This window comes from Xyrauchen texanus, chromosome 18, assembly GCF_025860055.1.
Source record: "Xyrauchen texanus isolate HMW12.3.18 chromosome 18, RBS_HiC_50CHRs, whole genome shotgun sequence".
NCBI classification, from domain to species: domain Eukaryota; kingdom Metazoa; phylum Chordata; class Actinopteri; order Cypriniformes; family Catostomidae; genus Xyrauchen; species Xyrauchen texanus.
Window position 1 is genome coordinate 21399180 of NC_068293.1, and position 13902 is coordinate 21413081.

Genomic DNA, 13902 nt, shown 5'->3' on the forward strand with positions numbered 1-13902 from the left:
CTTCAGAATCAGATGAACTGCAATACAACCCATATAATGGAGTCTAGATAAACATTTTAATGCAAATAGGAACTTGACGATATATTTCATTAACATGACTGATAAACACCCCCCATTTGTAAACGAATGCCCCCCTCTCTACTAGAAACTCTTCAGATCATGCTTTAAAAATGTCATGTTTCTGTCCACCCAGCTCCCTCAGCGGTAATATTTTCCTTTGATGTGGGCGATGGGCCAGTAGTCCTGACAGTGAAATCTCCTGTGCCACTGAATGACAGACAGTGGCATTGGGTTAGAGCTGAACGCAGTGTTAAAGAGTCGTCCTTGCAAGTTGACCAGTTGCCCCTGCGGATCATAGAAACTCCACCTGATGGACACCTTCGCCTTCAGCTTGGCAGCCATCTGTTTGTTGGTGAGATGGAAATTTTTATAGAGAACTGTAGTGAGAAGGGGATTGTTTTGTTTGTCAATAGACTTAAGAGAGTCAGTCACATAGTTATCAGTGTTCTTTCTTTCTTTCTTTCAGGTGGAACAGACACAAAGCAGAGAGGTTTTCTTGGCTGTATAAGGGCATTTACCATGAACGGATTGAATTTTAACCTGGAGGAACGGGCCAAAGTGACACCAGGAGTGAGTTCAGGCTGTGCAGGTCACTGTAGCAGCTCGGCTGGTCTCTGCTACAATCGGGGGAAATGTATTGAGAAAAGCAGTGGTTACGTGTGTGACTGCACAAACTCTGCCTATGGAGGACACGCTTGCACAGAAGGTACTAACTAATAATATAACAATTAAAGAAACCTTGAAATCACATGAACTAGTTTTCTATCCTGTGTTGTTGTATTATACTGTTTATTGAAACTGGAGGTTTGGTCAGGACATATCAGACTCACCACTTTGTCTTTAATTAATTATCTTACATAATTTGATTGTCTCAAAACAATGAACCATGATTTGGAGAGCATTTTACAAGACAAAATCTGTAAATGCAACATGAGTCAATAATATATTTGGTTCATTTGTTCCAAAGTTTGGCAACTTTTAGGAGTACACTAAAATGTAGATGACTCAAAGGATACATACATGAATACATTTTCTGGAATGTAACATTTTCATAATAACTAACATTTATAATATAATTTTTTTTGACAAAATTCAAAAACACTTTGATTTGTTGAACACCATAATGACATAAAATATTAAATGCATTTCTGTTTTATTAAAATCTTGAATCCAAAATTATTAATAGACTTGTTTTGCAATAAATGATAGGCCACAACCCAGCCTCATCATCTTTGTTTTAGACCTGATGAAACAACCACACAATGTGTAACATGAATGCATGGTTGCTTTTGTAATGTATACATATTTGCATAATGTCCTGTAAAAAAATAACTTACCCATATCTCAGTGCGCAAACGCTACCAGTCTTTGAATAACTCAGCTCTATCAAAGGCTCTCTGAAGCTGGATTGGAGAGCTTTGATGTTGCCTGTATAGTACAGAAGTACAGAAGGCAAAGATGTCTCGGAGGCATGTGTGTTGAGTGGGATTTGTGAATGTCTTGATGTACAGAATCTAGAACAAAGCTACTTTTTTACATAAGGATCTTGCAGTCCATTACAACCAGCATGACAAAACTACAAAGCAATATTGACTTATTTGAACCTTGTTATGCATCTATATTTGAACTAACTTTTCTATTCATGTGGGTGAAATTTTCTAGCGCCTTGATAATGAAAGTCACAACATAATGGAAAGATTATTTGCAGAAAACAAACCTCTTGGCATGTTATCAGAAATATAATGTTGCATACAGTTACTGGTCTCACAGTACAGAGGAAGGTAAAATCTACATATTTGTACTCATGAAGACATCAGAAAATCATATGCATGTTAAGCTTAACCATTCTAAGGCAGTGGGGATGAGACAAGAAAGCTTTGCTGTTCTGTTGTATGGCTTTGCACCATCATCATATTATAGGCTGTATAGTATTTTGGGCGCCCATTGCACACTATTCAAATACAGAGAGAAAAGAACTATAAAATATGTAATATCGATTCATCCATCCATATATTAATAAAATCATGTCCCTAGTTCCAAAACCCTTTTTTCTCATTGAATATCCAATTTCATTCATGTATCATGAATGTTAAATTTAATGTTATATGTAATGTTTGAACAGGCTTCCGTCCATCAGAGGGACCCCTCACCTGAATATTAAACTCTGTCACATTCTGTTATTGCCACATCAGTCCCTGTTTGGTCATTCACCATTGCTGTGTCTTGTTTGGAAGGCTGTGTCCTCTGGAGGTTGCATTTGTCTGCTGCATACGTCATCGAGGCTGTCTCGTTTCAGAAAAGCGAGTAGTATAAATGATGTTCAAATGCAAGGAATGTTAATTCCTAAAAGTATCCCAGTAGATGGGTGCAGAGTATATCATATATATAATTATGTTGATGTATAATTAAAATGAAGTATTAGAAGAAGTACACCTGTAAAATATTGTATATTTTTTACATTTTGAAGAAAACCTGGAATCGAACACCCCTATGCTCACCTGTGTGTGCGCGCACATGTGTGTGTGTGTGTTTGTGTGTGCGCATTTGTGCGGAACTCCGCCGTGCGCGATACAGAGAGTAGAGGAGAATTTTAAACGTGCGACCATGTAGAGACAGTAATGACATGCCGTCGTGTAAATAAGATAAATAACATAAGGGCTATTTAGTTTGTTTAATAAAAGAACAAGTTATAGACCTGTTCTATAGAAAAGGTAACCTTAAATGACTTCTGTTGTGATCTGGTGCTATTTAGAAAATAACAAATTTAATTAACTTGACCTTCAAGGGGGGCGGGGGGGTGCTGTTGGGGGGCGTAGACCTGCTGTTATGATTTTTGCTTGCGTTTTCTGGATTATGTTTTTGGATTACTGTTTTGGAATTGTTTGTGGAGTATTTGAATAAAGACCCGCAAATAGAATCCTCTCAGCCTACCTCACCCTTACAGAATCCTTTGCCTGGCTCGGATCCAGCGGATGTCTCTCAACTCCTTTCAACTATGGGGTATCAAAATAAGGTGCTCAAAGGTTTTCAACACCAGCTGCTAACGTTAAAATGCACTAATGACCATTTAACACAATATATTCAGTCTTCCTGCACCACGCCATGATTTGGTAAGGTTTGTTCTGTCTAATAAATTTGACGGCTCTCCTAATAATTGTACGAGTTTCCTGTGACAGTGTTCCATCTCCTTCTCAAACAAACCTGAAGTTTTTATCCAGGATAAGTTGAAATGTTAATTTAACATGACTTTGCCAACTGGGAAGGCATTAGAGTGGGCTACGGCTGTTTGAGATCATGATGCACGTATTCAACAATCTTACCGTCATTTTACTACGTTGATTCGTGATGTTTTTCAATATCCTGCTGGAGGCATAGATGCAGCAACTCAGCTCACTCAACTACGTCGAGGCAATAAATCTGCTTCTGATCATGCCATAAAGTTTTGTACTCTTGCAGCACAGAGCAGGTTTAATGACATCACTTTGACACGTTTTTCATTCTAGTCTGTGAGCTAAACTCCAGGTTGCATTAATATTCAGAGATGACTCCCTCAACTTCTCTCAGTACATTACCCTTGCTATCAAATTAGACAATCTCTTACAATCACAACCATGTTTCAATACCTCCCTACCACGTCATGTACCTTCAACCTCTGTTCAAGTACCAAGTCAGCAGCAAACTACGGAGGCTATGGAAATAGGACAAACTCATCTGTCTCAAGATGAATGTAGAAGGCGATTACTCCATAACCTCTGCTTCTACTGTGGTGAACCAGATCATCGCTGTTCCAACTGCCCCATCAAACCAGCTACCACCTCTTCACAACGTTATCGAGTGAGTCACATCTTTAATACTCTAACAATCAGTCAAGGCTTGTCACTACCCATTATTTTGCCAATTGCTAACCAAGAATATCATTTCTCAGCATTAATTGACTCAGAAGCTGCTGCTAATGTGATACATCTGGACTTCAGCAACTGAACATCCCGACGTCCAAGTGTGAATCACCTATTGCTGTAACTGCTGTTGACGACGTTCCCATCGGTAAAGGTCATATCACTCATCAAACTCTATAAAACTCCAGTTTTCAGGTTCATGAGTAAATATGCACTATTTTTGAGTGGGAAAATAGTGAGAATCTCTAACAAAGGACCATAAATCGATTGTCGGAAAAGACAGCCCAGTTGACCATGTGACTCTGAAAAGTCACTTCTGATTGGTGCAGGACACCTTTGGGGATGCGGCCAATATCAGTTCAAATATTTCCAAACAGGAAGAACACACTCTCTTCCTTCTCTGCTCTTCTGTCGTCGTCTCTCGTCCGGCCTCACCAACCTGTCTCATGTATATATGTGTTAGATTATATTTATGTTTAGAATAGTAATAAAGTTTGTCTGTGTTCAAAGACGACATGACTGTGGTATATTTTGATAAATAATCTCATCCCTGTTTCTAAAATATTTAGCTTCAAAGCTGTACCTAAATACATGTGATATTAATTTCAGTTAGCCATGAGAATAATATCACTCCAATAAGTGAATTAATCATAATTCACTTATTAAAGCTAATTCCTTACAATATAAATTATGAGCTGATACAATTAGACGTTGTATACAATTTCAATGGTGGAGAATCTATTAAAGACAAATAATCTGGTTATTTGTCATTTATCTTATTCATAATGGTTGTCGAATGCGACTAATTCCATTATACATTTAATTACCTAATAAGGTACAATAAGGACAGTTTAATCAGTTTAAGTCCATAGCTCACATATTTCAAGACCCTAAATATCGCATGCCAAATATCCTTACATACAGGTGAAACTCGAAAAATTTGAATATCGTGCAAAAGTTCATTAATTTCAGTAATTCAACTTAAAAGGTGAAACTAATATATTATATAGACTCATTACAAGCAAAGTAAGATATTTCAAGCCTTTATTTGATATCATTTTTATGATTATGGCTTACAGCTTATGAAAACGCCAAATTCAGAATCTCAGAAAATTAGAATATTGTGAAAAGGTTCAGTATTGTAGGCTCAAAGTGTCACACTCTAATCAGCTAATGAATCCAAAACACCTGCAAAGGGTTCCTGAGCCTTTAAATGGTCTCTCAGTCTGGTTCAGTTGAATTCACAATCATGGGGAAGACTGCTGACCTGACAGTTGTGCAGAAAACCATCATTGACACCCTCCACAAGGAGGGAAAGCCTCAAAAGGTAATTGCAAAAGAAGTTGGATGTTCTCAAAGTGCTGTATCAAAGCACCTTAATAGAAAGTTAAGTGGAAGGGAAAAGTGTGGAAGAAAAAGGTGCACAAGCAGCAGGGATGACCGTAGCCTGGAGAGGATTGTCAGGAAAAGGCCATTCAAATGTGTGGGGGAGCTTCACAAGGAGTGGACTGAGGCTGGAGTTACTGCATCAAGAGCCACCACACACAGATGGGTCCTGGACATGGGCTTCAAATGTCGTCAGAAGCGTCTTACCTGGGCTAAAGAAAAAAAGAACTGGTCTGTTGCTCAGTGGTCCAAAGTCCTCTTTTCTGATGAGAGCAAATTTTGCATCTCATTTGGAAACCAAGGTCCCAGAGTCTGGAGGAAGAATGGAGAGGCACACAATCCAAGATGCTTGAAGTCCAGTGTGAAGTTTCCACAGTCTGTGTTGGTTTGGGGAGCCATGACATCGGCTGGTGTTGGTCCACTGTGCTTTATTAAGTCCAGAGTCAAAGCAGCCGTCTACCGGGACATTTTAGAGCACTTCATGCTTCCTTCAGCAGACAAGCTTTATGGAGATGCTGACTTCATTTTCCAGCAGGACTTGGCACATGCCCACATTGCCAAAAGTACCAAAACCTGGTTCAATGACCATGGTATTACTGTGCTTGATTGGCCAGCAAACTCGCCTGACCTGAACCCCATAGAGAATCTATGGGGCATTGCCAAGAGAAAGATGAGAGACATGAGACCAAACAATGCAGAAGAGCTGAAGGCCGCTATTGAAGCATCTTGGTCTTCCATAACACCTCAGCAGTGCCACAGGCTGATAGCATCCATGCCACGCCGCATTGAGGCAGTAATTAATGCAAAAGGGGCCCAAACCAAGTACTGAGTACATATGCATGATTATACTTTTCAGAGGGCCGACATTTCTGTATTTAAAATCCTTTTTTTTATTGGTTTCATGTAATATTCTAATTTTCTGAGATTCTGAATTTGGGGTTTTCATAAGCTGTAAGCCATAATCATAAAAATTTTATCAAATAAAGGCTTGAAATATCTTACTTTGCTTGTAATGAGTCTATATAATGTATTAGTTTCACCTTTTAAGTTGAATTACTGAAATTAATGAACTTTTGCACAATATTCTAATTTTTCGAGTTTCACCTGTATAATGGTGGTAGAATGCGTGCAAAGTATCCTACATATTATGGTGTGAGAAGGCAGGCATTCTAACTGATCCCGTCCACATCTCTAAATTATGTATGTAATACAGTTTGGTGCTAAAAGTGCAAATCAATCCCAGAACAACAGCAAATGACCTTGTGTAGATGCTGGAGGAAACAGGTAGACAAGTGTCTATATCCACAGTAAAACAAGTCCTATATTGACATAACCTGAAAGGCTGCTCAGCAAGGAAGAAGCCACTGTCATAAAATGCCAGACTGCAGTTTGCAAGTGCACATGGGGACATAGATCTAACATTTTGTAGAAATGTCCTGTGGTCTGATGAAACCGAAATTGAACTTTTTGGCCATAATGAACATTGTTATGTTTGGAGGTAAAAAAGGTGAGGCTTGCAAGCCAAAGAACATCCTACCAACCGTGAAGCATGGGGGTGGCAACATCATGTTGTGGGGTGCTTTGCTGCAGGAGAGACTGGTTCACTTCACAAAATTAAATGTCATCACGCGGAAGAAGGCCTACAAACCTGACTCAGTTACACCAGTTCTGTCTGGAGAAATGGGCTAAAATTCCAGCATCTTAACCCTCTGGGGTCTGAGGGTGTTTTGGGCCCTGGAGAAGTTTTGACATGCCTTGACATTTGTGCTTTTTTCAGTTGCTTAAAAACACATTAATGGCTAAAGTCTGATAACACTGTATTCAGCACAAACTGGGCTACAATAATTTGTGAGCAACATGTGTGTACATGTTTGTATTTTTGAGAAAATAATGTTTATGCATGGTTTAAAAAAAAAATCAAAAATTTAAGTCATTGAAATAAGGCCATATAACACATACTAAACATTTGTCCACAAGCCTTTTGAGAACTGGATCTTGTAGCCTAGAGTTTTTGCTACAAAATGATGTGAAAACCATCCTGATCACTCATTCATACAAAACAATATAGTAATTTAACTTTTGTAAGACACTTTTAGTGTTAGAAAGGTAATATGCGAGGAGGCGTGAACTATCATGAATATTGATTGTAATTCACACATGAGGAGACAAAGACCCCTCCCCTGGGCCTATCAATGAGGAATGTGACAGAAAGAGGAGGAATGTGACAGAAAGAGAATGAATGTGAGGAGACTTAATGATCAAAATCAAGTTTTAAGTTAAAAGTAGTAATCTGACTACACATTTTCTTTATGTAAAGACTTTACTTAATTTTAGACCTACACTACCATTTAAAAGAAGTCTCTTCTGCTCACCAAGACTGCATTTATTTGATTCAAAATACATTTACAATTTAAAAGAACAGTTTTCTATTTAAATATATTGTAAAATGCAGTTTGTGATCAAAGCTGAATTTTCAGCATCATTACTACAGTCCTCAGTGTAACATAATCCTTCAGAAATTATTATAATATGCTGATTTTCTAATATGGGCATATTTAAAGTGCATTTTACTCATTTAACCTGAACACATTTGCAAGCACAACTTTGGTAACGAGGCAGCATAAACACTAGTTAAAATATAATCTAAACATTCTTATTATTTTTATATCATATTACATATCATATTTATATCATACAGCATACAATTGAAATGCCTGCTTTAGCCGAAACAGCATTTAAATGTAACTAAAACTTGTCTATTAGGACATATTTCAAATTTCAATACTCTGAATCCTGGCTGGCAAGTCTGGAAACAGTCCCACTAGTAAAATATGTACATGTTTATATAAAATAGCATGTCAACTAATGAAAACAAATTACTTACTCATCCAAAATTATATCCTTTGCTGGATCAAGTCACTCTTCAATATACAAACGTTCATCTGAGTCCCGCTCTTCTTCTGAGGAAAATTTTAACTCTTTGTCACTATCCAGGAGTTTTCTCACTTGTGTATCGTGTGATCTCCGAAATGCGCAGAAAAGTGAATGAACTTTGTTTTTAAGGCACAGTTGGGAGCGTTTACCATTTGCATTGATCGCCTCAGCACATTACCGTATGAATAGCACCCTCTGATCGTGGGTGTGATCACATGAGGGATAATTAGTTGAGCCAGGAGAAATTGTACATTGATTAGTTTCACACAGATTACATTGCAGGAGGATATTTGTTTTAAATTTGAATTATATAATTTGAAAGTAAACATTTTAAGCTTTCTTTAGACATATGTTTCATGTTTGTGTGATAAGTATTCGTGGAGTTTCAGTTCATTTTTGTGACATGTTTCAAATATTTGCTCGCGAACCCCGAGACTGCTGACAGCTCACCCTTTTTATTTTCTTTATTTTACAAAAGCACAAGGTTTTGTTGTTATTGTGAGTGTACACAAATAAAATAGACACTTTATAGTCTCTAATGATGTCTTACACTTATCTGTATGCCCCAAAATGATGGAGAATGTTATGTTGTTTCCGCTGTAATGACAAAAAAATCCAGCAGGGTTAATGCGAGAAGCTTGTGGATGGCTACCCAAAACATTTGACCAAAGTTAAACAATTAGCAAAGGCAATGCTACTGTGATGGAGTGGTACAGATTTTGGCCACACACAAAGGTCTTTTACGTATAAGGATTTTTTAACGCCACCCGAATTTCACCCAGGGAAATATTAATAACAACCACAAATTGTTATTAGGTCACACAGGTTCGATTCTCTAATAAAAATGTTAGGCAGAAAATGTGTGGCTCATATCAAAATACAAAAACTTTATGAATACACCAATTGGTTTTAGAAAATGTCAGTTCTTTAAAATAGCCTCAATGGCACTATACAGTGGATGACAGCTCTCCGTTTCAGATACAAGACAATAAAGAAAAATATGAATACAATACAAAGAAACAACTCACACAAAAACTGAACATTTACACAAGAAAAGAAAAAAAAACAAAATACACTACACCAACCTACAGGGCTGAGGTTCCCCACAGAAGGAGCGATCACCAAAGATAGTTATCCAAAAGCACACTTCCAAACACACCACCGTGCACTCAGATCACACGTTGAAGGAATACCACCACCAAAAGCTCCTTCCACCCATGCGACCCCAGCTCCTGAAAGAAATAAAAAATAAGTAAATAAACTTATATTTAATCACAGTTGATGGTTTCATACAGCTCATTCATGCAATCAAGCAACAGTGATGCGTAATCACAAAAGTAGCACAATAAACAAATCTTACTGACAAGTTGATAGCTTCATAAAGCTCAGTCACACAGCAAACAATGGTGATGGGTAACCACAGCAGTATCATATTTTGATGGTTTCAATTGCTATACCCCCTAGCAAAGCTAATCCATTGGCTCAGAACAAAGAAAGCTCTAATTCACATACCTGAGGTGTGAAACAGTCATCCAATCCAGTATCAAATCAAATCAATCAAATCAAATCACTTTATTGTCACACTACCATGTACACAAGTGCAACAGTAGGTGAAAGTCTTGTGTGCAGTTCCGAGCAACATAGCAGTCATGACAGTGACGAGACATATACCAATTACAATAAATAACATATTTACACAACACAATTTACATATCAAATGTACACATACTTACACAACACAATAATAATATGCAATGTACAGTAAACAATACACACAATATAGAATGCACATATAACAAAAATAAAAAATAAATAGTTTATAAAAAAAATGTATATACAGTAGTTGTATTGTGTATTGGTATTGGGACATGCCAGAAAAAATTAGTGCGACAGAAAAACAGACGCTGCAGCTACAGTCATCAACACCAAAGAAAGTGTGAAAGTCAGATGTAACGCACCCCAGGCAGCAACCAACCAGCTTTTTAAATGGGAAGCCAGCCCTGCTGATAGGTGATTGCAAGTGTCAATCACCACTTACCTAATTTAATGGGAAGCCAGCCTCGCTGAGAGGTGATTGCAAGTGTTAATCAACACTTACGGACTTTTGATACACTACCAAATACTAACAAAGTGTATGGAAAATTCTTACCCATTGGGAATGTGATTAAAGAAATAAAAGAAATAAATAAATATCTATACTATAAACAATTAATGAACATAAACAATTAATGAACATGCAACTCTGGAACTTACAGACGATAGGGCACGTAAGGTCACAGTTATGAAAAATTAGGACACTAAAGAGACCTTTCTACTGACTCTGAAAAACACAAAAAAAGATGCCCAGGATTCCTGCTCATCTGCTTGAATGTGCATTAGGCATGCTGTTTGGAGGCATGAGGACTGCAGATGTGTCCAGGGCAATAAATTGCAATGTCTGTACTGTGAGATGCCTAGGACAGCACTACAGGGAGACAGGAAGAACAGCTGATCATCCTTGCAGTGGCACACCAAGTGTAACAATACCTGTACAGGATCAGTACATCCGAATATCACACCTGTGGGACAGGTAAAGGATGGCAACAACAACTGCTTGAGTTACTCCAGGAATGCACAATCCCTCCATCAGTGCAAAAACAATATCTGTGTGCTTCACTGTCTTGTCATGGTGCTGTTTATTCCTTTGATGGTTTTTGAACGATGTCTCAGCTGCTAGCTGGTAAGCATCTTGAAGTTCATGTATCATGTCACTTCCTTTTCTCCATCTGGTAAAGTACCAAAGCATAGATCCACATGCAAACGGGCTTCCCTTCTGAACAAGAAATTGTATGGTGAGTAACCAGTTTCATCATTCTTTGTACAATTGTATGCTTGCACCAACTGGCTGATATGTTGGCTCCATTTGGTTTTCTTGGCTGGGTAATGGGTACCCAACATGGAAAGAAGTGTCATGTTTAACTGCTCAGGCTGTGGGTCACCTTGTGGATGATGAGGCGAGGTTCGTAATTTTCTGATTCCCAGCATCCCAAGGAGCTCCTTTATGAGACGGCTCTCAAAGTCTCATCCTTGATCAGAATATATATGTGCTGGTAGTCCATAGTGCATAGAACCTTGCCAACAGTCACGGCTCTCTGATCCTATGTAGGAGTTCAGTGGTCTGCTCTACTTTGAGGTGTCCAGCATCATCGTGGAAAGATTTCATCACTTGAAGATAGTACTTTTCAGGTAAGATGAGTTGACATTTTTCCTTTCTATTGTGATCTTTGGTCACTCAATAGAGAAGATTGTCTCTGATGGCAATTGTTTGGCTTTTCCTTTAGTTTATTTATATAGCACATTTCATACACAATGGTAATTCAAAGTGCTTTACATAGAAGAGATTAAAATAATAATAATAAAAAAAAAAAGAATAATTGAGTTTAGAATATAAAATAAAATTAAATACATTACAAACAGTCGGACACACAGTGGCACAGTGCTCATTCAGTAAATGCACAGCTAAACAGATGTGTTTTGAGTCTGGATTTGAATGTGACTACTGTAGGAGCACATCTGATCTCTTCTGGAAGCTGGTTCCAGCTGCGGCTGGAATAATAGCTAAAAGCAGACTCTCCTTCTTAGAGTGAACCCTTGGTATTTCTAGATGATGTGATCCTAATGATCTGAGTGATCTGCTGGGTTTATATTCAGTGAGCATATCTGCAATATATTGAGGTCCTAGCCCATTGAGTGATTTATATACCAGTAATAATACTTTAAAATCAATCCTAAATGTAACTGGGAGCCAGTGTAAAGACCTGAGGACTGGTGTGATATGTTCATATTTTCTGGTTCTGCTCAGAATCCTGGCAGCAGCGTTCTGTATGAGCTGCAACTGTCTTATGGTCTTTTGGGAAGGCCAGTGAGGAGTCCATTACAATAATCCACCCTGCTGGTGATGAAAGCATGCACAAGTTTCTCTAGGTCTTGACTGGAAACAAAGCATCTAATTCTTGCAATATTTTTCAGATGATAGTATGCTGATTTAGTTATTGCTTTGACATGACTACTGAAACTAAGGTCTGACTCTAGAGACACACCAAGATTCCTGACTTGATTTTTAGTTGTTTGACCCCTAGCATCAAGGTATGCATTCACCTTGAGAACTTCATCTTTGTTTCCAAACGCAATGACTTCAGTTTTGTCTTTGTTTAACTGAAGAAAGTTTTGGCACATCCAACTGTTTACTTCATCAATGCATTGGCACAGGGAGTCAATGGGGCTGTAATCGTTAGGTGATAGAGCTAAGTAGATCTGTGTTTCGTCTGCATAGCTGTGGTAAGCAATTTGGTTCTTTCTCATTATTTGGCTCATTGGGAGCATATACAGGTTGAACAGGAGTGGCGCAAGAATTGAGCTTTGACGGACTCCGCATGTCATGGACGTCCACTCAGACTTATGGTCTCCTATACTCACATAATAACCTCTCCCTTCTAAGTATGACCTGAACCATTTTAGGACCATCCCAGAAAGCCCCACCCAGTTTTCCAGCCTGTCAAGAAGTATGTTGTGATTGACAGTGTCAAATTCAGCACTGAGGTCGAGTAGTACCAGTACTGATAATTTGAGTGAATATCGTTTATTATCTTTATGAGCGCTGTCTCTGTGCTGTGATGCGATCAGAAACCATATTGAAAATTGTCAAAGTATCCATTCGAGTTCAAGAATTTGTTCAGCTGATTGAAGACACCTTTTTCAATGATCTTGCCTATGAAAGGAAGATTTGAGATCGGTCTATAATTGCTTAATATGGTCTTATCCAGATTGCTCTTTTTAAAGAGGGGCTTGACAACTGCAGTTTTCAGGGAGCTTGGAAAACTCCCAGAGAGAAGTGAGGAGTTTATCACTTCTGGAGATCTGCTTCTAAACAGTTGAACACACTTTTGAAAAAAGATGTGGGAAGTGCATCAAGGGCGCAGGTTGATGTTTTAAGGTGCTGTACGGTTTCTTCATAAATTTTGCCATCAATTTCTTTGAAATCAGACATAGTAACTACTTTCTCAGGTTGTGGTATGATTTGTCTGACCCCAGCACAACTCAAGGATGTGCTGATCTCCTTTCTGATATTATTGATTTTTTCAGAGAAGAAAGAAGCAAACTCACTGCACTTGCTGTCTGAGAGCATTTCACTGGGAATCTGGCTTGGGGGGTTTGTCAGTCTCTCTACAGTCACAAAAAGAGTGCGTGTGTTGTTTAAGTTGCTGTTTATAATATTTGAGAAGAAAGTCTGTCTAGCTTTGCCTAGTTCCATATTAAAAGCATGGATGCTGTCTTTGTAGATGTTATAATGGATTACAAGTTTTGTCTTCCGCCACATGCGCTCTGCTTTTCTGCATTGTCTTTTCATATTTTGCACTGCTGTTGAGTAGCAGTGCAGTTAGATTTGAAATTTTGGACATGGTATGTATTGTGTTAAAGTGAAATTATTATTTTTGCACTTAACCAATGATGGGATCCCTGATCTTGACCTGACCATAGATCTGCTTTCGTCCACTTCTCCATTTGACCAGTTTCAAACTTTGCAGGACAGGCATACATCAGTGGAATTCTTTGTGGAGTGACACAAAGGTGATCTATCAACACTGAA

At 38.2% G+C, this 13902-nt stretch overlaps 1 protein-coding gene across 2 annotated transcripts in view; it reads left to right on the forward strand.

The window, feature by feature from the left end:
* LOC127658746 (contactin-associated protein-like 5) overlaps nucleotides 1-13902 on the forward strand; it is a 129758-nt gene that overhangs the window by 81847 nt on the left and 34009 nt on the right. For both annotated transcript variants that reach the window (XM_052148222.1, XM_052148223.1), the window contains exons 15-16: nucleotides 194-412; nucleotides 527-766. In XM_052148222.1, the coding sequence (XP_052004182.1) occupies nucleotides 194-412; nucleotides 527-766 (459 nt within the window). The remainder of the gene's footprint in view (nucleotides 1-193; nucleotides 413-526; nucleotides 767-13902) is intronic.